The 18,926-nt window shown below is 42.5% G+C and overlaps 1 protein-coding gene across 1 annotated transcript in view; it reads right to left on the bottom strand.

Moving 5' to 3' along the window:
* Positions 1-693: 693 nt before the first annotated feature.
* The window catches only part of LOC128941407 (acetyl-coenzyme A thioesterase-like), an 83,324-nt gene continuing 65,091 nt past the window's right edge, over positions 694-18,926 (bottom strand). The window contains exons 6-12 of the mRNA XM_054283156.1: positions 17,928-18,078; positions 6,648-6,767; positions 5,888-6,038; positions 4,448-4,503; positions 4,026-4,086; positions 2,621-2,704; positions 694-831 (exon numbers count right to left, since the gene is read on the bottom strand). Coding sequence (XP_054139131.1) covers positions 694-831; positions 2,621-2,704; positions 4,026-4,086; positions 4,448-4,503; positions 5,888-6,038; positions 6,648-6,767; positions 17,928-18,078 — 761 coding nt within the window. The remainder of the gene's footprint in view (positions 832-2,620; positions 2,705-4,025; positions 4,087-4,447; positions 4,504-5,887; positions 6,039-6,647; positions 6,768-17,927; positions 18,079-18,926) is intronic.

Here is an 18,926-nt window from a genome sequence, read left to right as displayed (position 1 = left end):
CTGGCCATCTGCACGGTGGCGAGCTTTCCAGCCATTCTCCTGGAGGCTTTTCAGAAGGTTCTCCTTGTGGTCAGCTTTGGCTGTGAACTCTGTCCAAAACAGGATCTTCAGTTCTTCAGCTCCTGGCTAGAATCCACTTCTGTGGTCACTTGTGAAGCAACCATCAATGCCACACATTCGGGGTTTACCCAGTGCAGCAATTGCTCCTCTGGGGTCTCATCAAGTGATGATTTGCTCTTCAGACAAGGGGTCACCAATTGATGGTTTTTCCTCCTCAGTCACTCGGGGTTCACCAATTGTGACAGTGGTCACAAGGGTTGCAGGTGAAGAGAGGAGACGAGAATGTTGACCTCATGTTCAGAAGTCTTGATTTATTATTTTATGATATATATTACATTATGACTATACTAAAAAGAAATAGAAGGAAAGGTTCTCAGAAGGCTAGCTAAGCTAAGAATAGAAAAGAATGAATAACAAAGGTCTGTGTCTCAGCTGAGAGCGAGACCCAGCTCTGCCGTGAGTGGTCAGTAAATCCAAACATCCACAGGAGACCAATCACGGATCCACCTGTTACATTCCACAGCTGCAGATAGCCATTGTTTACACTTTGTTGCTGAGGCCACAGCTTCTTAGAAGGGAGAAAAATCCCAAGAAGGGATTTTTCACAAAAGATGTCTGTGACAGGGCAGGGTCTCACAGGAAGTGTCTGTCCCAGCGCTGGCGGAGGCTGATGTCGGACAGAAGGGAGAAGGCCACGTGGGATGGAACCTTCACTTGCATCTCCACCTTGAATGACAGCACAGCACCCTCCTCGTGGGTCCAGATTTTCACCTGGGAAAAAATAAAAAAAAATAGGCAGCATGTATTTAAAACAAAGAATTATTAGTGTAAATGTTTAGATGCATAAATGTTACACATTTAGGACTTCAGGCAGATTTTCTCAGGAGTTCCCGGGAAATGCCACACGCCTTTGTCCAGGCAAATCAGCCACACCTTGGCTTAGCCCTCTTGGCCCTAGAGCAACCCAGCACTTCCCTTTCCAAAATATCATTTTTTTTCTCCCTTGCTCTCTTCTGTGAACCAGAGCATCCAGAACTAATGATACTCTGAATAACTACTTAAAATCACAGTTTTGCATCTCTTGTCCCCCACCTGTACTATCTTGCCTTGATTATTTTGGGTCTATTTCTATTCATAGGCCTAAACCCCAAAACAGAGAATTCAAAAGGAATAACCTGTACATAACAATGCACACACAAGAAGGATTTGTCAACTCCACGAAACCCCATAAATGGAAGAGGATGGGTACTGCAGAGTGTTTAGAATTAGCGAATTTTATTCCCCAATTCATGTGCTTTATTGCTTCTCAAATCCTGAGAAGTTCAACAGATTTTCATTTGCAAGTGATGCAAAATTCATAAGGTTCATCATCACTGTTGAGGTTTTGTTGTTTTGGTTTTCTTTTTCTGCATCAAAAAATGAGCAATCTTTTGGTTTTTTCTGCATTTCTGCAACAACACAGATTCTCTGTTTCTCTGTTTTGTACTATCTTGGAAGAGGAAATAAACCCCAACTTAATCCAGCAAGCACTTTGCTGAAGTAAAGTTTGGTGTAAAATTAAATGCTAAAGAGCTTTAAAAATCATCTACATGAGGTCTGCATCAATACTCCTCTATGGCACAGAACAGAAATAATGTTGTTCTAGGAGTCTTCTAGACTTGAGAAATCACAAAACAAAGCAGGAGGTGCAGCTGTCAAAACACCTCTCTGCTAAGTGAACATTGGCAAAGCTGGATTATCTCTGCAGCCTTACAAGCCTTGTGGTTTTGTGTCAAATACATCAAGAATGCCATTTTTTACCTTCAAAAACTGTCAAGTCAGCTTGGGGTCATTACAGTTGCAGGGAAAAGGGAACAAACCTGCACTTTAGGATCATTCCCCCTTGTGCAGTCCCTCTCCAGACTTCTTCTACTTCCCCCTTTAGGTACTGGGAGGTGCTTCAAGGTCTCCCCAAAGCTTTCTCTTCCCCAGGAGGAACAACCCCAGTTGTTGTCTCTGCCTGTTTCCAGGAGCTGGTTCAAGCTTGCTTTTCCCAGCACCTGAGTTGCCTGCTGTATATTTGGCACAGCAGTGTTTACTGAAATATTTAACCACTGGAACAACCTACACATGGCACTGGCAGCTTTGCCATCACTGCAATTCCTTATGATTTGTATCTGCCCTTACTTAAGTATCTTATTGTCTACATGCAGGAGTCACTAAGCAATGTTTCACAGCCTGCGATGCATAGGAGGTCAGACTAAAATACTGAAAAAGTCGTTTATTGTCCCAAAACACCTCTGGATTGACATGATCTGGAAGTAAACTGCCAGTCACTAACCACATTTCAGAAACTCAGCCTTGGCAGATGCCAGATGTCTCTCCATTTTCTGGAAAACATGCACTGCAACAGGGTTAACACCCTGTTTTCCCTTGACTTTCTTCTGCTTTTCCTAGCAGCATCTTCCTCTGCTAGAACTGGTTTACACAGGTGTCCTCACTGATTTTGGGTTTATAACACCACTTCGCAACAAGGAGGTGCTTTGCTTTCAGATATCTGTAATTTCTTTTCTACACTGACATTATCCAGAGTCTTGGTTATGTCCCACCCTGGTTTTCCTGCCAGGTGTGTCAGTGCAGCTATGTTGCTGTAACTCAAATATACCTGAAACACAAGACACGTGTCTGTAAATGGAGGGGTAAGGGTACATTTCACTGAACCTTGCAGAAATGAGGTGTTCTTTTTTCCCATCATTATACTTCAACTGCAAACAAATGTTTATTTTCCTTGTAAGTGAAAACACACTTCAGTAGTTTCTGAATTAAAACACTTCCAGTGGCTTCCTGATGCACTCATATGGCTGTTGGCACAACAATCTTAATTAAAGGACAACAAAACACTATTTTCAGCTTCTCCAGTTATAAAGCTGTGAAGAACAACTTTTACCACCAGGGAGACAGTACAGATAACCTCTCAGACCACTGAATTAATGGTTTTGTCCATCTTCCTCTTAAGCAATTAGATTCTACTCGAAAATTAATCTCTTCTTTGCTACCAAGCTGGGTCCATCTTGGAAATTGTTTTTCACAGTAGGCTCAGAAGCAAAGAAAATGCAAATATAGCCATTCTTTATGCTTGGCTACAGTGGATGGAGTTCTCATTTAACCACTCTATAAAGAGAATACAGCCTTAGAGTCTTTATTGACAGGTTTTGATTTCATAGGAAATAAATCTTAACCAAGCAATTTTTATCATTGTGTGCATATTTACATTTGTTGCTCTGCAGAAAAAAAAAAAAAGGGGAAAAAAAGCTGCTTTAGCCACAAAAACTGGACACAGAAACAACATTTAACTTATCTATAAATCCACCTAAATTCAGATTCAACACCATTCACTGCAGGACATGGACATAGTCAGTGGCCCAGCATGTCCAAACCAGAGACACTTGGCGCAGGGAATCTGGGAATGAACATGATTTCACCTCTCTTTCCGAAGATTTGTGCTATTCCAATGTTCATCTCTCTGGTGCTATCTCTCCTCCCACTTTTAGCACTTACTGAATGGTTTCCTCACTGCAATTTTTCAGACATTCTGTGGCTGGATAAAGACAAAAACCAAAACCCCAAACTACTTCCTCTACAGGAGAATTCAGCTTATTCTGAAGAATAATAAAATGAATTCAGAATTCATTTTATAACAGCTGGGGACATTGAGGGATAAATCTGCAGGAGACCTTAAGGGACCACTTGTATGCACGTGTTTTAAAGACAATTTTCTATCCTTTCTATTGAACTCACTCTTAGATCAGTAGTGAATCATCTACTCCCTCTTTTTAAAAGAGAAATTTCACTGTGTTACACACCCATCCATTCCTCACGACTACCACAAAACTTCAGAGGGTCCACCTGTACTGCCACAGCCTGAACAGCTGCTTCACACACTCAAAAGGTGCACAAATACAGCTTTTTATGCACCTACAGATTACCTGGTTGCTTGTCTCCCAGGCATCAGAAGGCTTATCTCCTTTAGCAGATAGCATGCATTTTCTAAAACATTATTAAAGAGAGACACAGTAGCATAAACTGGTTCTGTACGTGTCTGTGTATGCTAGGAAAAATCACTTTCTATAGGCTTAAGTGTCTTCTAAATACAGGTACTTTATCAATTTTTGGTTTGCAATGACTGCTTTTTCTTTCCAAGAAAGACAGTGAAACACAATAACCTCCAGAGCAAAGTAGTTTTGGGACAAGAAGCCTCTTAACAATTTCAGTGCCACTGAAACAAAATTATTTGTAAATGTAAGCCATATAACAGTCATATATATGTTAAGGGGAGTTCAATTACTTTATTTAGAGGATTATGAAATTAGGTTTTCAAAATCAAGACCTGCCAGTGACCCAGCTATACCTGGTGAGTAGAATCCTCCTCCTGGCAATAGCTCCGTGGTACCTCCTCACAGCATCCTGCATGAAAAGTGAACCAGAGAGCAACAAATCTCATTATTTTAGAACAAAGCCTGAAAAACGACAACTAAAAATTATTTATTCCAGATGGGCAAATGCCAGAGCAGAAATACACGCAAATAAAGAGTAATTGTGCAATGGCCTTTCTACAGGCTAACCCAAGAAAACTAGTGGTTTACTTTTTGCCTTAGCAATATTCTCTGAAATTTGAAAAAAACCAATGTGATAGAAGAGTTGTATTATTGTAGCATCCTCCAGGTGCTCTTTGGTCCTAAAGCAGTTGCAGCTGGGCAGTGCACCACACACATTCTGCTCTTTCTAAATGTGCCACCCACCAAATAAACTATTAACCTAATTTATCATCATCTGGTGTTCAAAGCACAAAGGGAAATTGTATTTTTCAAAGTCAGTTTCTCCTCTTGGGACAGCCTGCAATGGGCAGTAGTGAAACTCACTGCCCCAGTGAGCACATAAGACGTCTTGATTCATTTGTCCACTTCCCATCCTATAAAAAACAAGGTCTCTGATGTTAAAAAAAAAATTCATTTTTGCTTAGACTGGCTCTCTAAAATTCTTGTAACTGGAGCAGGAAGATTAGTGACAGGTGTTAACACAGCAAATAATTCAACAATAGCATTCAAACTGCTTCAAGTGCTTCATGAACCACTTTCAGGGAAACATGAACTGAGATCTCCATGTCAAAGCAACTGAAAAGCCCACCCACGTCATAGGATTCAATTCTCACAGACTTCTTTATGTAGTAGGAGTCCTTGTAAAATATTTGTATTGTGTAAGTGGCTGTGCCCCAATCCTAGTAGTTCTAAATGAGCTACAGCTGTGAAGTCCTTAATTGGGCAGCAGCTGTGGCTCGTGAAGGCAGCTAGGATAAAAGGGGGTGGGTTGAGAGCCCTGACCAAGCAGTCGGAACCACATTGCTGGGAAGAGGTGCTCATGAGAAAACCAGCCAGAAAGGTATGGGACTCTAGAAATATAATAACAACAATATGAATACGAGTACAATATCTTTATTCACTCATCTTATTCTCATCTTTTTAAGGGTTTATAAAAATAATTATTTACTGAATACGTATAAATTTCATCTACAGTCAGTGGAACTTGCACAAGACGCAGGCAAGTGGAAAAATCCCCAAACACAACAGATTTTTCTTCTCTGCCCATCAACCACAGAATCTCCAGTCATGAGGACCCTCCACAGAGCCTCTCACTTTTGGAAGACTAAAGCTAACAATAACAAACCTCTCACTTGAGGGCAAGCACTTCATTTGGAGCTTTTCTCTCCTGCAAGAAGATGCACTGCAGTGCCCTGTTTGGTTCTTGCTTCCCCAGGAAGGCTGTCGTGACCACCCCACTGCTTAGAGCTCACCTGAGTAGTGGGCTTGACCCTGGGAAAGGTGAGCAGCTCCCCTTTGTCATCCAAAGCACTGAAAATGAGGAATGCACTGGTGATGTGCCGCAGCTGGTCCTGGATCCACTCCTCACAATTGTAAGCCTCCACACGGACACCAACCTCTACACTGAAAGGACAGTTTAAATAAATCACTGAACTGCTGCCAGTGGTGCAGAAGCAGCCCTGAGACATTCTAGAGAGGACTGCAGTACCTGCAGGTGCACAGGAAGCCTGACTCAAATACCTCCTGTAGCATAGAAAATCAATTGCTCAATCTGGACAGGCACACCTTTGAAATAAAATAAACTATGTCAGTAGCTAAATAGCGTTACCAAAAATAAGCAATAAATAGAATGCAGTCTGTGAATAAATGCCAAGATGGGAAGATCCTGGCACGAAGCTGCAATCTTCTGAAGAGTCAATTCTCTGGGAGCAACTCAGCCCTTGAAAATCCCTGCATTTCTGAGGAATATTTATAGTCTGAATTTGCAGGAGTGGGATTTGGTGACAAATGATCCTTAAACTTAAAGTCAGAGAATAATTTTTTTAAAAAAACTTCCGGTGATAAAAGTGAAACAAAAAAGTGGACACATATAGGCAGTTACAGATACATGCCTCAAAGTCCCACCTAAAAAATAATTAATTGACTAATGAAATTCCTACTGATGAAACGTGAAACACACAGTGTAGGATAGCGCTGGAGATGCCCAGGGAGACAAGAGAGGAGGAGCTTTACCTGTTGTGGGAAGTGTTGTTGACAATGGCATTGAAGACCAGGCGGTCACCCACAAAGGACGGCCCCCAGAATTTGAACATGTTAATTGCCTTTAGGATGGGGTGTGAACGACACAGGGGGCTGAAACAAAAACACGAGACAGAGTAAAAATCCGTTTTGAATTTGGTAAAATGTCTAGGAGAGGTGAAAAGTCTGTGAGGCCAAAGCAGAAGGGAAAAACTGCTGGCCAGAGATAGTGAGGAGACAGAGAGAAAAAAACAAAAACGACCACGAGGTCGATCGGCCCTGACCTACAAATTCTTTTGATAAAGAGGAACTGGCGATAAATGTCATGCGGAATGAAAATGTATGAACATATTGTGAAACTGTATGCATATGTATTTGGAAGGGGAGATAAAAGGAGACCTGGAATCCTCAGAGGTACGCATGCCTTTTGAGGAGAGTATTCTCCGCATGTGTCTGGCACCGTAATAAACATACCGAGCATTACAACTTTTATAAAGTTGTGAGGTTTTCTTCTTTTCTCCGCAAAACATTATGGCAAGCCTAACCGGAATTTCTCTGTCCCTGCAGGGGCAGGGGGGGATAGAAGAAACTCCAAGGTGCGCCCTAGGATTTTTTTTCCTGGTGGGGCTCTGCTCGTCTCGACTTGCCTCCTGCGAGGACAGAAAAGGACCTGCTGGCTGCGGAGGAAGATACGGTATGTACTGAGGGGCCCCCAGGGGGGAAAGAGAGCTAGTGAGTAAATCACTCAGAGACGTCTGAGTACAGCTGATGGAGCAGCTATATTAGAGACAGGGTTCATCGTTCTGATAGGGCAGACTGCTAGTGATGCTGAGGGTGGGTCGGGTGAACCCATGTATGTGTGTATTGGGGGTTCAATGCTCTGATAGGACAGAACCGCTGAACCCATGTGTATTTTGTTTGTGTGTGTATTTTTGGTGTCCGGACACTGTGTCGCTGTATGGTCAATGCATTGTGTCGTCATGCACTGTGTTTCTAATCATGCAAGTGTATAAGTGTATGGTGTATAAAAGAGAGTAGATCTACAGTGCTCTGAAGCATGGGGGGGTGAGTACTGCCCGTGTTTGAAGCAGCCGGGTGAGGCCTGAGGCGCCGGATGCAGCAGGCTGTGGAGGCAGGGAGAGAAGTGCCCTGCGGAGAAGCGAGTGGAGGAAGATCAGTGATGCTATTTATTGTGCTTAAATGTAGTGATTTGTGTAGATTTGCTACATTTAAACCGTGAGTATGAGCTCAGAGAGTTCCTTTGCCCAGGATGTTTGGACTTGATCTCTAGACTGTGTGCTGTTATTTTGATTGTGTCCAGGAAAAACTGATGTGAGTAAATGCCGAATTATGGTATCCTGTGTTGTGTTGAGGAGAGTAGGCAGTCTGAGATATATGCATTTTCCCAGTGATTTTGTGTGCTTTTGTGTGGTGATTTTCTTCCATTGCATTATGGTAATCTGATTCTCAGATCGTGTAGTAGTGTTTGTGGAGATTTTAAGATTTTGTTGCAACAAGAGTAGCATTTTACACAGAAGAACTATGGTATGGTGATTTATGCTTAACTACGATAAAGCGAATTAAAGGAATTCCAAGAATTCTCCCCCTCACAGCAATTCAAGCCTTGGCTCTAGTGAATTTGAGATAAAGGGGGGGCGGGGGGGTGCATGTGCGTCTGTGTCTGTGTGCATATCAGAGTTTCGGCTGTGACGAGCCCAGCCTTTTTTGCAAGGCAGTAAAACAAGTGTAAGTAGACACAGTCCTTAATGAGATTGTGGAAGAAGAGAACTAGAAAAGACTGATATTTTGTAAAAAAGAGTTTAGATAGAAGAGATGAATGAGATGAATTAGTTAATGAGAGTTCAGCTGGTACCATAGCAAGTCTGGACTGGGAACAGTCTGCTGTAGGGATTTAGAGGTCTCTGTAACAAACAGAATAGCCTGCCTTTGAGGGCAATTTTGGGGAGCCTTTGGTGCATCAAGAGGCTGGAACACTGCGTGAGGTGACACTGGCTGTCCCCTGAGCACAGGGACAGCTCTGGCTGCCCTGTCTCCCCAGGGAACACTGGAATGACCTGTGGGAAAAAGCTGGATGTGCAGGTATTATTGCAGTGTGGTGTTTGTGAGAAACGCTGGTATTGCTGTTCTAATAAGCGTCAGGGCACATGCCCCGAGTGTAAATCAAAGGTTTCTGATCAAGCTGATTCAGAACCTACGATCTTAAGGCTCGTGTGTGGAAATCACATCTGATACCTGCCACCTAGAGCTGTGTGTGTGTAGGAGGAAGACTGAGAAACTACTCTGAAGCTTTAAAAAAAAGTTTGGGAGGAAGCGAGATAGGGCAAGGAGAAGGAGATAATGAGAACTGACCAGAGCAAAGAGGTTCCTAAATTAGCCCCTTTTAGGAGGGGCTCGCTGGGAGAAGGTTTCCAGTAAGAGCAGCTCAGAAAATAAAAAGATTTATAATACTTCATTGCAGTCAGCACTGTTTTAAAATAGGAAGATAAATGGGATAGGGTTTTTGTATGCTGATATGGCTTTTTGTTTTAAGAAATCACCCAGAATGGCAAAGAGACTGTGAGATCAGACCGCCCTCTGGTCTTGGCCCTTGAAAAGGAAAGCAGGGCAAAGAGAAAGCAAATGAAACGTGTTGTTCAGCATACAGCATAAGATAGAAACGTATGAAGTCAAGCAAAGATTATCATGCTGAAATGCAAAGCGATTACAGTTCGCAAATTGAGTACATATGATTTGTTAAAGGCTCCTCCCGAGGTAAGGGACGAAGGATAAAGATGACCTCCCCAAAAGGGAAGAATTTTAGTAAACACAAGGGCCACATATTCAGTTTTAAATAAAGCTTCAGTACCTGTGGAGAATGTTTATGTTGTAGTGTGGGGAACAACTGAACAACTGGCCAGTCTGAGAAGGCATACTTTTGCAAACCTTTAAAGTAACATGTGTACTATGTGTACTTAGAAGCTTTTGTACAATTCGCTCAATTCGCTAAACATTCTCAAATGAGAAAGGTTACTCTGGAGGCAAATGATATAAAGATGTTAGGCTTAGCATGCTTAGCATTAACAGACACTGAAATTAAGAAAGACATTAGTAAGGAGATATTAGAATAAGTAAATAAGTGTTTTTGAGGGTATGGGACTCTGCTGTACCAGGGAGAGTGAAAAATGCCCCCCCATGGTTATCAAGCTTAAGGAAAGAACACAGCCAGTGAGAGTTGAATAGTACCCTCAAAAGGAAGATAAGGAAGGAATAAGCCAAATAATTGATAGTACTGGATTAAGGGCTGTCAATAAGATAACACAGAATTTATACCCTGTGGTAGCAAATCCATGTACTTTACTAACTTGTTTAACACCTGAGCTAACCTGGTTCACTGTTTTAGGCCTAAGAGATGCCTTCTTTTGCCTCCCTATCCACGAAGCCAGCCAGAAAATTTTTGCATTCAAACACAAGCTCACATAGTCCATGTGCCTGAAGGCTTCTAAATTCCCCACTCTGACTGGGGAACAGCTTGCAAAGACCCAGAGTCCCGGGAAGCTCCACAAGAGGAAAGGAGGCTGTTGCAGTACGTGGATGATCTTCTAGTAGCAACTCAAACGAGGAAAGCGAGAGAAGCCTGGACGGTAAGCCTTTTGAAATTCCTAGGACTCCAAGGATGCAGAGTCTCAAAGAAAAAGGCACAGATAGTGATACAGAAGGTCATCTACCTGGGGTAAGAAGTGAGTGCTGAGCAGCAGACTTTAAGGCAGGGAAGCCCTATGCCAAACCCTGAAACCCCAGACAACGAAGGAACTCCGAACCCTCTTAGGCATGGCAGGGTAGTGCCAGCTGTGGGTTTATAATATGGACTGCTCCTCAGACCCCTCTATGCTCTTATTGCCGCTGGAAACAGAGACCTCCAGTGGACAAAAGACGCCACACGGGCCTTGCACCGGCTCGAGAGTGCCCTCATGTCGGCTCCAGCTTTGAAACTTCCAGATGTAAGTAAACCATTCTTTCTATTTTTCCACGCAAGGAATTGCCCTGGGAATATTGGCTCAGGACTTGGGTCCATACTGAAAGGCAGTTGCTTACTTCTCTAAGCAACCAGATGCAACAGCCAAAGGACGGCCAGGTTGCCTCAGAGGTGTAGCAGCAGTTGTGCTGAATATTCAAGAGGCACCCAAGTCTACCTTAGGATAAAAATGACTGTGCTAGTGTCCCACACAGTGTCCGCAGTACTTAGAAGTAAAGGGTGGCCACTGGCTTTCACCACAGAGGTTTCTGAAATACCAGGCCATCATGGTAGAGCAAGATGATGTAGAGATAATGGTGACTAATATTGTCAACCCAGCTTCTTTTCTCAGTGGAATCAAGAAGAAGCAGTACACCATGATTGCCTGGAGACCATTGAAGCTACCTACTCCAGCCGCCCAGACTTAAAGGACACTCCTTTGGACGATGCGGAGACCTGGTTCACTGAGAGGAGTAGCTACATTGCCAGTGGAAAGCGACATGAAAAGTAAACAGTGACTACCTGCAGAGAAGTAATAGAGTCTTGACCCTTACCAATAGGTACCTCTGCACAGAAGGCTGAGATAAATGCATTGACCCATGCCTTAGAAACAGAAAAAGGCATTCAGAGTTGTGCATGCACATGGAGCCATCTGGAAGGAGAGGGGACTGCTGGTCTCACAGGGAAAGAAGAGACAATCCAGCTGCTGGAAGCAGTTCAGCTTCCTGAAAAAGCATATTAAGGCACGCCAGAGAGTGAGCTTAAGATTGGAAGAAAGAAATGAGCTGGCGGATGGAGAGGCAAAGAAAGCAGCAAAGGGTGAGGTAATTATGGACAGATTTTCCTTGAAGGTAAGCCATAATACAATAATACTAATCAAAAGAGTCGTACAACTGCAAGGGGTGGGCTACCATTGAAAGAGACCTAGTAATCTCCTCCCATTTTCGTGGTTACTATTGAAGGAAGAGCACTAGAAAACACACTAGGGCCTAACTACTTAAAAGCTTTTTATAGAGTGTGGCTCCTTTCTCAAAATGACCAAGGCTGCCAGTGATACAGTGTGCATTGAAACGAATGTTGACTTGGAAGTAGTAATTTCCAGAGGCTTTCTAGAACATATATCTGATTGAAAGAATCGTTGTCAGAAATTTACATGCCACTATCACTCAGGTAAGCCGACAATGTGATCCTTGCCTCCAGACTAACCCCAAAATACCCCTGGCCGAAACTCGGTCAGACTGGGAGAGGCCATGGGCCTGTACAGCAGTGACAAATTAACTTTTCAGAACTCCCAAGGAAAGGGGGATATCAGCATTTACTGGTATTGATAGATACATTTTCAGGGTGGCCAGAAACATTCCCCACCAGAACTGTCAAAGCTCAAGAGGTGACCAGATTATTTTTACAAGAAATAATACCACGCTTCAGAGTTCCAGCCACGATATCCTCAGATAAAGAATCATATTTCATTTCCAAAGCAGTGCAACAGATTAGTGGCCACCTGGGCATAGATCGAGAACTTCACACTCCATACTGCCCCAATCAAGTAGCCAGGTAGAGAAAATTAATCATTTGATTAAGCAGCAAATCATAAGACTGGGGCAGGAAGTTAATCTACCCTAGCCCCAAGCTCTTCCACTAGCACTATTGCAAATTCGAACTAAACCTTGAGCTAAAGGAACGCTGAATCCTTTTGAAATGCCTTATAGAAGCCCATATAGAATACCAAGGGAATGTCCAGAATGTCCACCTACATGGTGGCTTTAAGCAAACAGCTCAGAGAAATTGAGAAACATGTGGCTGGAACTCGGAGCAGGGAGTTAGATAGCCTGGGGATGATGTATATGTTAAGTCTCTTATAGAGAAGACTTCCGAACCACAGTGGGAGAGACCACTGCAAGTACTTCTCACCACCTTCACTGCAATCAAAATCAAGGAGCAGAATGCCTGGATCCATCACTCTGGAGTGAAGAAAGCCCTAGAAGTCCCTTGGAGAGTGATACCAGAAGAGAATGAACTGAGACTAAAACTTATTCGGGCAAAATGAGTATATTGCGGTTGGGAGTAGTTCATACTTTAGTTTACAGAATTGTTTTGTATGTAGTTATAACTGAAGTTTTAGAACTAGAGAGTACCTCTATCCAAAGCAATGCTGAATGGCCTTGGTCCCAAGCGTTTAATCAGTATACTGGATCCATGGGAAAACCTTCTGAGATAAAAGATTTAAACCTATCCACTGTAGTAATTCACGGGGATCAGGTATATGAGGAGCAGGAATGGCAGGAACAGGAACTGTGGACGCTTCAAGGGATCAGAGGAGAAGAAATCAAGGTAGAGGTAGGGTGCCGGATGATAAATGGGTCGGCTAATGAGAGACCAAACGAAATTAGTGTTGCAACCTCTCCTGGTGTATACAAACACCAGGAAGTTTGTGATAGCCTAAGTGAATCAGACTGTTGGTGTAATTTCACTTTAATACGGCCTGTAGAAGTGACTTGCCTTTGGGCTCAGGATGCTATTGGACTTTCATTTAAGTTCAAAGTATACACTGCACTCTTTACCACAGCAGGACCTTATGCAACCCATACTAAGACTCAAATAGTTAGTTCAGACTCTACCCAAACTTGAACCTGAGGTGTATGAAATAGGCCCCTACGTAGCGAGGAATGTAGGTGAACAACAACTATTATTCAATCCAGAATGGTCTCTCAAACGTGTGGAGTTGATAATGCAAATTAACATCTCAAAAATCCAACCAGCCTGCTCCTCCTTCCTAAAAACATCCTTTGAGGGCTGGACAACATGGTTACAAAGACAGGCATATCTCAGGAGCAGAATAAGAAAGGATCTAACTGGCATATTAGGGACAGGATTAGGAGTTTTAAATGGAATTGATTCAGAAATACTGATGAATAAACTGGCCACTGCAGCAGGAAGCCTAACAAAATTGAAGCAGCCTTTACAGTCATCTCTATTGGCATCAGGAACTAGCCAGTGGCAGATTTCAAAAGTACTGCCAAAGAGGGAAACGGCCAGGGATCAAGACCACAAGTTAATAGTAGAAGCACTTAGTACAGTTCAAGATAATGTGTCTTTAGCTTTCAGTTGTATACAAGCACAGTTATGGATGCAGGCAACAGCAGCTCTGATCATACGGGAAGGGAGTGAAGGTAATTTTCCATCTTAAATTCGGAAAATTGTGTGGGATAATGCAACTGATTTTGAAAGGAAGTTTCAATCCTGGTGGACGATGGTGAATTTCACCTATGATCCTGCTTCTAATGTGGCCACTGCCTTTGTGATAACCATATGTAATGCCACTGTTTATGTTATCCATCCCATCATTGCCCTAGGACTAAACCATGAAAAAACAATACTCTACCCTTCAGAACATAGAGTGTGGGCACGAAAGATGAATGAAAAGTGGCAAACAGTAAACTTAGAATCCTGCATTACTAGAGAACAGATGGGATTCATTTGTGAAAGCAATACTATTAATGCCCAAGATGTGTATCTAGACACTGAACAGAGTATTTGCCACTTTGAAATTCATCCAGTCACTGACCAGAAAACTGTGCTCGTATATACTGGAAAAGGGTGTGTATGCCTGAGAACTGCTTGTGGTGCTGTAAAAATTGATAGCAATGATGTTATTCTGTCTAGTAGAAATCATTCTAATTTCTGTATTTGTAATTTTGTTAAGGTTATCGGGTGTGATTTTTCGTATTCGGTACCAGTGACATCCCACCAGCTGATCAAAACCAATTACACAATGTATCGCAGACTATCATCTACCCCTATTGGGATGAACCGTACATTAGTAAAACAATTAATTAAGCACCAAGACCTACTGGAGATCTTGAAGGAAATCCAAGCAAGTGGAAAGAAAACCTTAATTAGTGTCCAACATGATACAAAAGAAATAACCAGAGTTCTACAAAGAATAAAACAAAATGTGGATCATCACTGTTGGGATGTGATCTTTGGGTGGTCACCGACTGCAAATGGAATCTTTAATAAGTTGTGTCATCCCACTGTAGTTTTGTTAATATTAGTTGGGATAAGCTTGGGATCATCTATTATATTGTTAATTTGGAACTGGAGAATACTACAATGAATAGCTGTATTGACCTCTTTGTAAAATGTACATGGTAAAGCATTAAGAGACACTTATTGTCATAAGGGTTTGCATTAAGTAAAAGAATTGACTTATTTCCTAGGAAAGGGGGGAATGAGACAGAGCAAAAATCCATTTTGAATTAGGTAAAATGTCTAGGAGAGGTGAAAAGTCTGTGAGGCCAAAGCAGAAGGGAAAAACTGCAGGTCAGAGATAGTGAGGAGACAGAGAGAAAAAAACCAAAACGACCACAAGGTCGATCGGCCCTGACCTACAAATTCTTTTGATAAAGAGGAACTGGCGATAAATGTCATGCGGAATGAAGATGTATGAACCTATTGTGAAACTGTATGCATATGTATTTGGAAGGGGAGATAAAAGGAGACCTGGAATCCTCAGAGGTACGCATGCCTTTTGAGGAGAGTATTCTCCGCATGTGTCCGGCGCCGTAATAAACATACCGAGCTTTACAACTTTTATAAAGTTGTGAGGTTTCTTCTTTTCTCCGCAAAACACTCAGAGAGACAGACCAAAACACACAGTTGTGCTACAAGCACAGCCGCCGTGACTGACCACAGAAACAGGGTTTGCAGGACCTGGAAGGTCACTAAATTACACCGATCTACTCCATGCAACATGGTCAGCTCCAAGAGCATGTAACTCGAGCTTCAACCATCATAACACCACTTATGTCATGCTGTTTCATTTCCAGCACGTTTTACAAACACCAATTAATTCTCACTGCTTGAGACTGCCCTCTCTCAAAGCCAGACCATGAATCCCTTACCTACAGAGTAACCACTTACCTCACAGTTTCATTTATTTCTGTAGGACTGCACGGGGAGCAGGCTCCTGAGCAGCGAAAAAAATACCAGACCTTAAGGCCTTTAAACAATTAAAGGAAACCTGAGCAGAAAGGCTGAGCACCAGGGACAGTGTCCAATCAATGCCATGTCAAGGCCTCTAGTCTTAATATTTGTACTTTTTGCTTGGTTTAGATGGTTTCTGCTAGTATGAGAATTAAAAAACCCTCACATGGCTACCAGATGCAGTCTGAGTGAAAAGAATATTGTTTCCAAGCTCTCTGGAGCAGGCAAAAATCAGGTTTCTTCATCAGTTCTGCATGTATTCAAAGCCCCTCACTTTCTACTGGGATGTCTGTGCATCACAGGAAGAGGGGACAATACACAATATATGACATTTATTTTTAGCAACACACTGCTCTCAGTAAGGAGCCCATGTGCATATCTAGGATAGATTGTTCCATGGTGAAGTTTTCTAAATTTGAAAATACAGCTTTGTAGCACTTCAGGCTTTTAACTCAACTGCACTTTGAAAACTAATGTACCGGTATTTTTAAATGCACACAATTATCTGCAGCTAATTAACTGACTGGTACATCTCTTCAACAGTCTAATACATTTGAATTACTTTGTAATTAAATTAAAATAATTTGCTGCTCCTCTGATTTAAAATGCTAAGCGTTGATTTTATTTACAATGTTCACTCTAAAGATGCCAACACAATAATGATGAGGAGAGGAACAAACCAGAAATCAGGCTTAAATATTCATTTCTTTCCTGGAAAAGTACACCATGAATGCTTTTATTGCAAATGTAAGGAATAAGAAAGTATCCATCAAGTTCAAGCTAATATTACTGATATTCAAATGGTTTTACTGCTATCTGCAGGATTTTTATGTATTGACCAAAAAAAGGTGGTGGGGAAGTGAGAATGAGAGTGAGTAACATTTAAAATGCCCTTAGAAATTTATTTTTTCAGGCTTATCCCTCCTCTCCTGCTCCTCTATCACAGTCTGTGGCCATAGAAACTCTTAGAGGTGGGGTCTAACTCTGGCCTCACAAAAGGTTCATAGTGAGAGTAGTTACTTCTCAAGCAAAAACGACAACATCTCTGCTTTCAACCAGCCTCTGAGACCAGCTTTTATTCCTGAAATTCTCAACATGAGTAATCATGTTTGACATTAATTAGTTTGAAGAAAATTTGTCCAGTACTCTGTTTGCTGATGTCTCCCTTCCTTTTTAAAATCAATATGTGACTCCCACAAGGTAAAATTTATCAGCTGAAGACAGGTAAATATTCTGAGTCATATTATGGCAAAAATCTGCAACAGTCCCTTCAAGCCACTGGAATTGCACATGGGGGTAAGGTCAGTGCACTCTGTTGTTACTAAAACAAGTTGTTTATCCAACCACTACAGAAAATCTGTTGTTATCAGTACAACCACTGTCTACAAATCAAAACCATATGAATAATGAATGGAGAAGTCATTTAATTATTAAAGATAAAAAGAGAAAACATATCTAATGTCCCTGCAGTGAATTAGGTCGCTCGGTATGCAAGGAGAATTTAGACTGAAACTTGAGTGCTGCTTACAAAGAAGCTTTGTGCGGTGTCCAGGAACAGGAAGGGAGATAAACAACGGTTTGACTCCAGGGAAGAGGAAATAAGTGATTAAGTGCCTGGGTCACACTGGCAGGCAGCGTCACAAAACATATTTTGTTCTCTTTACCTGAAGATGCCCGAGCTCTTTAAACTGCTAAAATTGTTGCAAGCCATAGGATGTGCAACTCAGAGGGACTGAAAGGTCAAGTGACTTGCTGAGGGTTATGCATCCATTCTGTGCACACACCAAAAAACAGGGGCTGTTTATGTGGATCCTTTTTCTCTGATTTATTTTTCTTCTGGCATCACGAGGATCTGCAGACTTAAGTTCTAGCAGGCTGTTCCTTTTTGGATGTCACTTGATACAGGGTGAGTATTGGTCTGATCCTGGTTAAACAACTAACTTTGTTTCTAAAACACTGCACCAAGCACAAGGAGAGCAGGTTTCTGTTCCTGTATCCAATGTTAGTTTTCTGCAAAGATTCCCAGGAAGGTAACACAGCCTCTTTTGCCTTAGGCTCTGTATGTGTAACGGAATAATGTCTGAGTCTCAGCGGCATGGCATGCTGTGGGAGATGTACCACTTAAATAGTTCAAAGGCCTCCTGTAATGTGAGGAGGAAGACAAGTCACAAAGGCCTGGGTCTGTATTCTTCATAAAATAAATCCCTTTGAAACCTTTAACATTAAAAGCACATCCACTTAGAACCACATGCCGAGACAATACTGTAGGAAAGTACCTTGCTGAAATGCTTGCCACTGTCTGCATCCAAGGCATGATCTGGCCACCAAAAGTGTTTCCATGATGGTTTGCATGAGGAGGCAGGACAAGCTCAGTGCTCTGTACGTGGGTATGCTCAGTTGAAACTGCATCTTTGTCTTCACAAGTATCTGAAACAGAGCAGCAATGCATCAATGAATGCTTTCAGAAGAAAGCACACCCGGTAAAGAGAGCAGCTTGTTCAGACTCAGCAAAAAGAAGACAAACAGAAAGGCACAGAAGAGCCTTGTGGTTTGCAAGGGAAGCAATAAGAAGCTGAACATTTTCTCTGTTCTCCCAGGAGCTGCTGCTGTCAGCCCTCAGTGCATCCCCACATCCCTGTGGCAAGGGCAGTTCCTGTGTCCCTCTGTCAGGGGCAGTTCCTGTGTCAGGGGCAGTTCTGTGTCCCTGTGTCAGGGGAAGTTCTGTGTCCCTGTGTCAGGGCAGTTCTGTGTCATTTTGTCAGAGGCAATTCCTCTGTCAGGGGCAGTTCTGTGTTCCTGTGTCAGGGGCAGTTCTGTGTCAGGGGACGTTCTGTGTCATTTTGTCAGGGGCAGTTCCTGTCCCTCTGTCAGGATGGTTCTGTGTCACTCTGTTAGGGGCAGTTCTGCGTCATTTTGTCAGGGGCAGTTCTGTGTCCCTGTGGCAGGAGCAGTTTCTGTGGCAGGAGCAGTTTTGTGTCCCTTTGCCAGGGGCAGGTCCTGCAGGGGAGCAGCAGCTGAAGCCCCAGCGTGTGCTGGCTTTCAGGGGCTGTCAGAGCAGTTCAGCACCACCTCAAATGTCTGTCAAAGACTCTGCACTGTGTGTGATGGGCACCTGTACAGGTGTGTTGGATTAAGATTAGAGCAGGACTTGATTATTTCACCTTCTTACAAATTTTGTAATTGCCTGAGACAACACCTGCGTGAAATGACTGAAATGAGGATCTGAACTACCTTGTATTACCTGAGCATTTCTGATGTCATTTTCAAGTGTTTAG

This window comes from Melozone crissalis, unplaced genomic scaffold (genome assembly GCF_028551555.1).
Source record: "Melozone crissalis strain CALT ecotype California unplaced genomic scaffold, PUWL_Pcris_2 ptg000035l_1, whole genome shotgun sequence".
Taxonomy (NCBI): domain Eukaryota; kingdom Metazoa; phylum Chordata; class Aves; order Passeriformes; family Passerellidae; genus Melozone; species Melozone crissalis.
The sequence above is the reverse complement of the archived record's forward strand: the minus strand, read 5'-3'. Positions and strand labels throughout refer to the sequence as shown.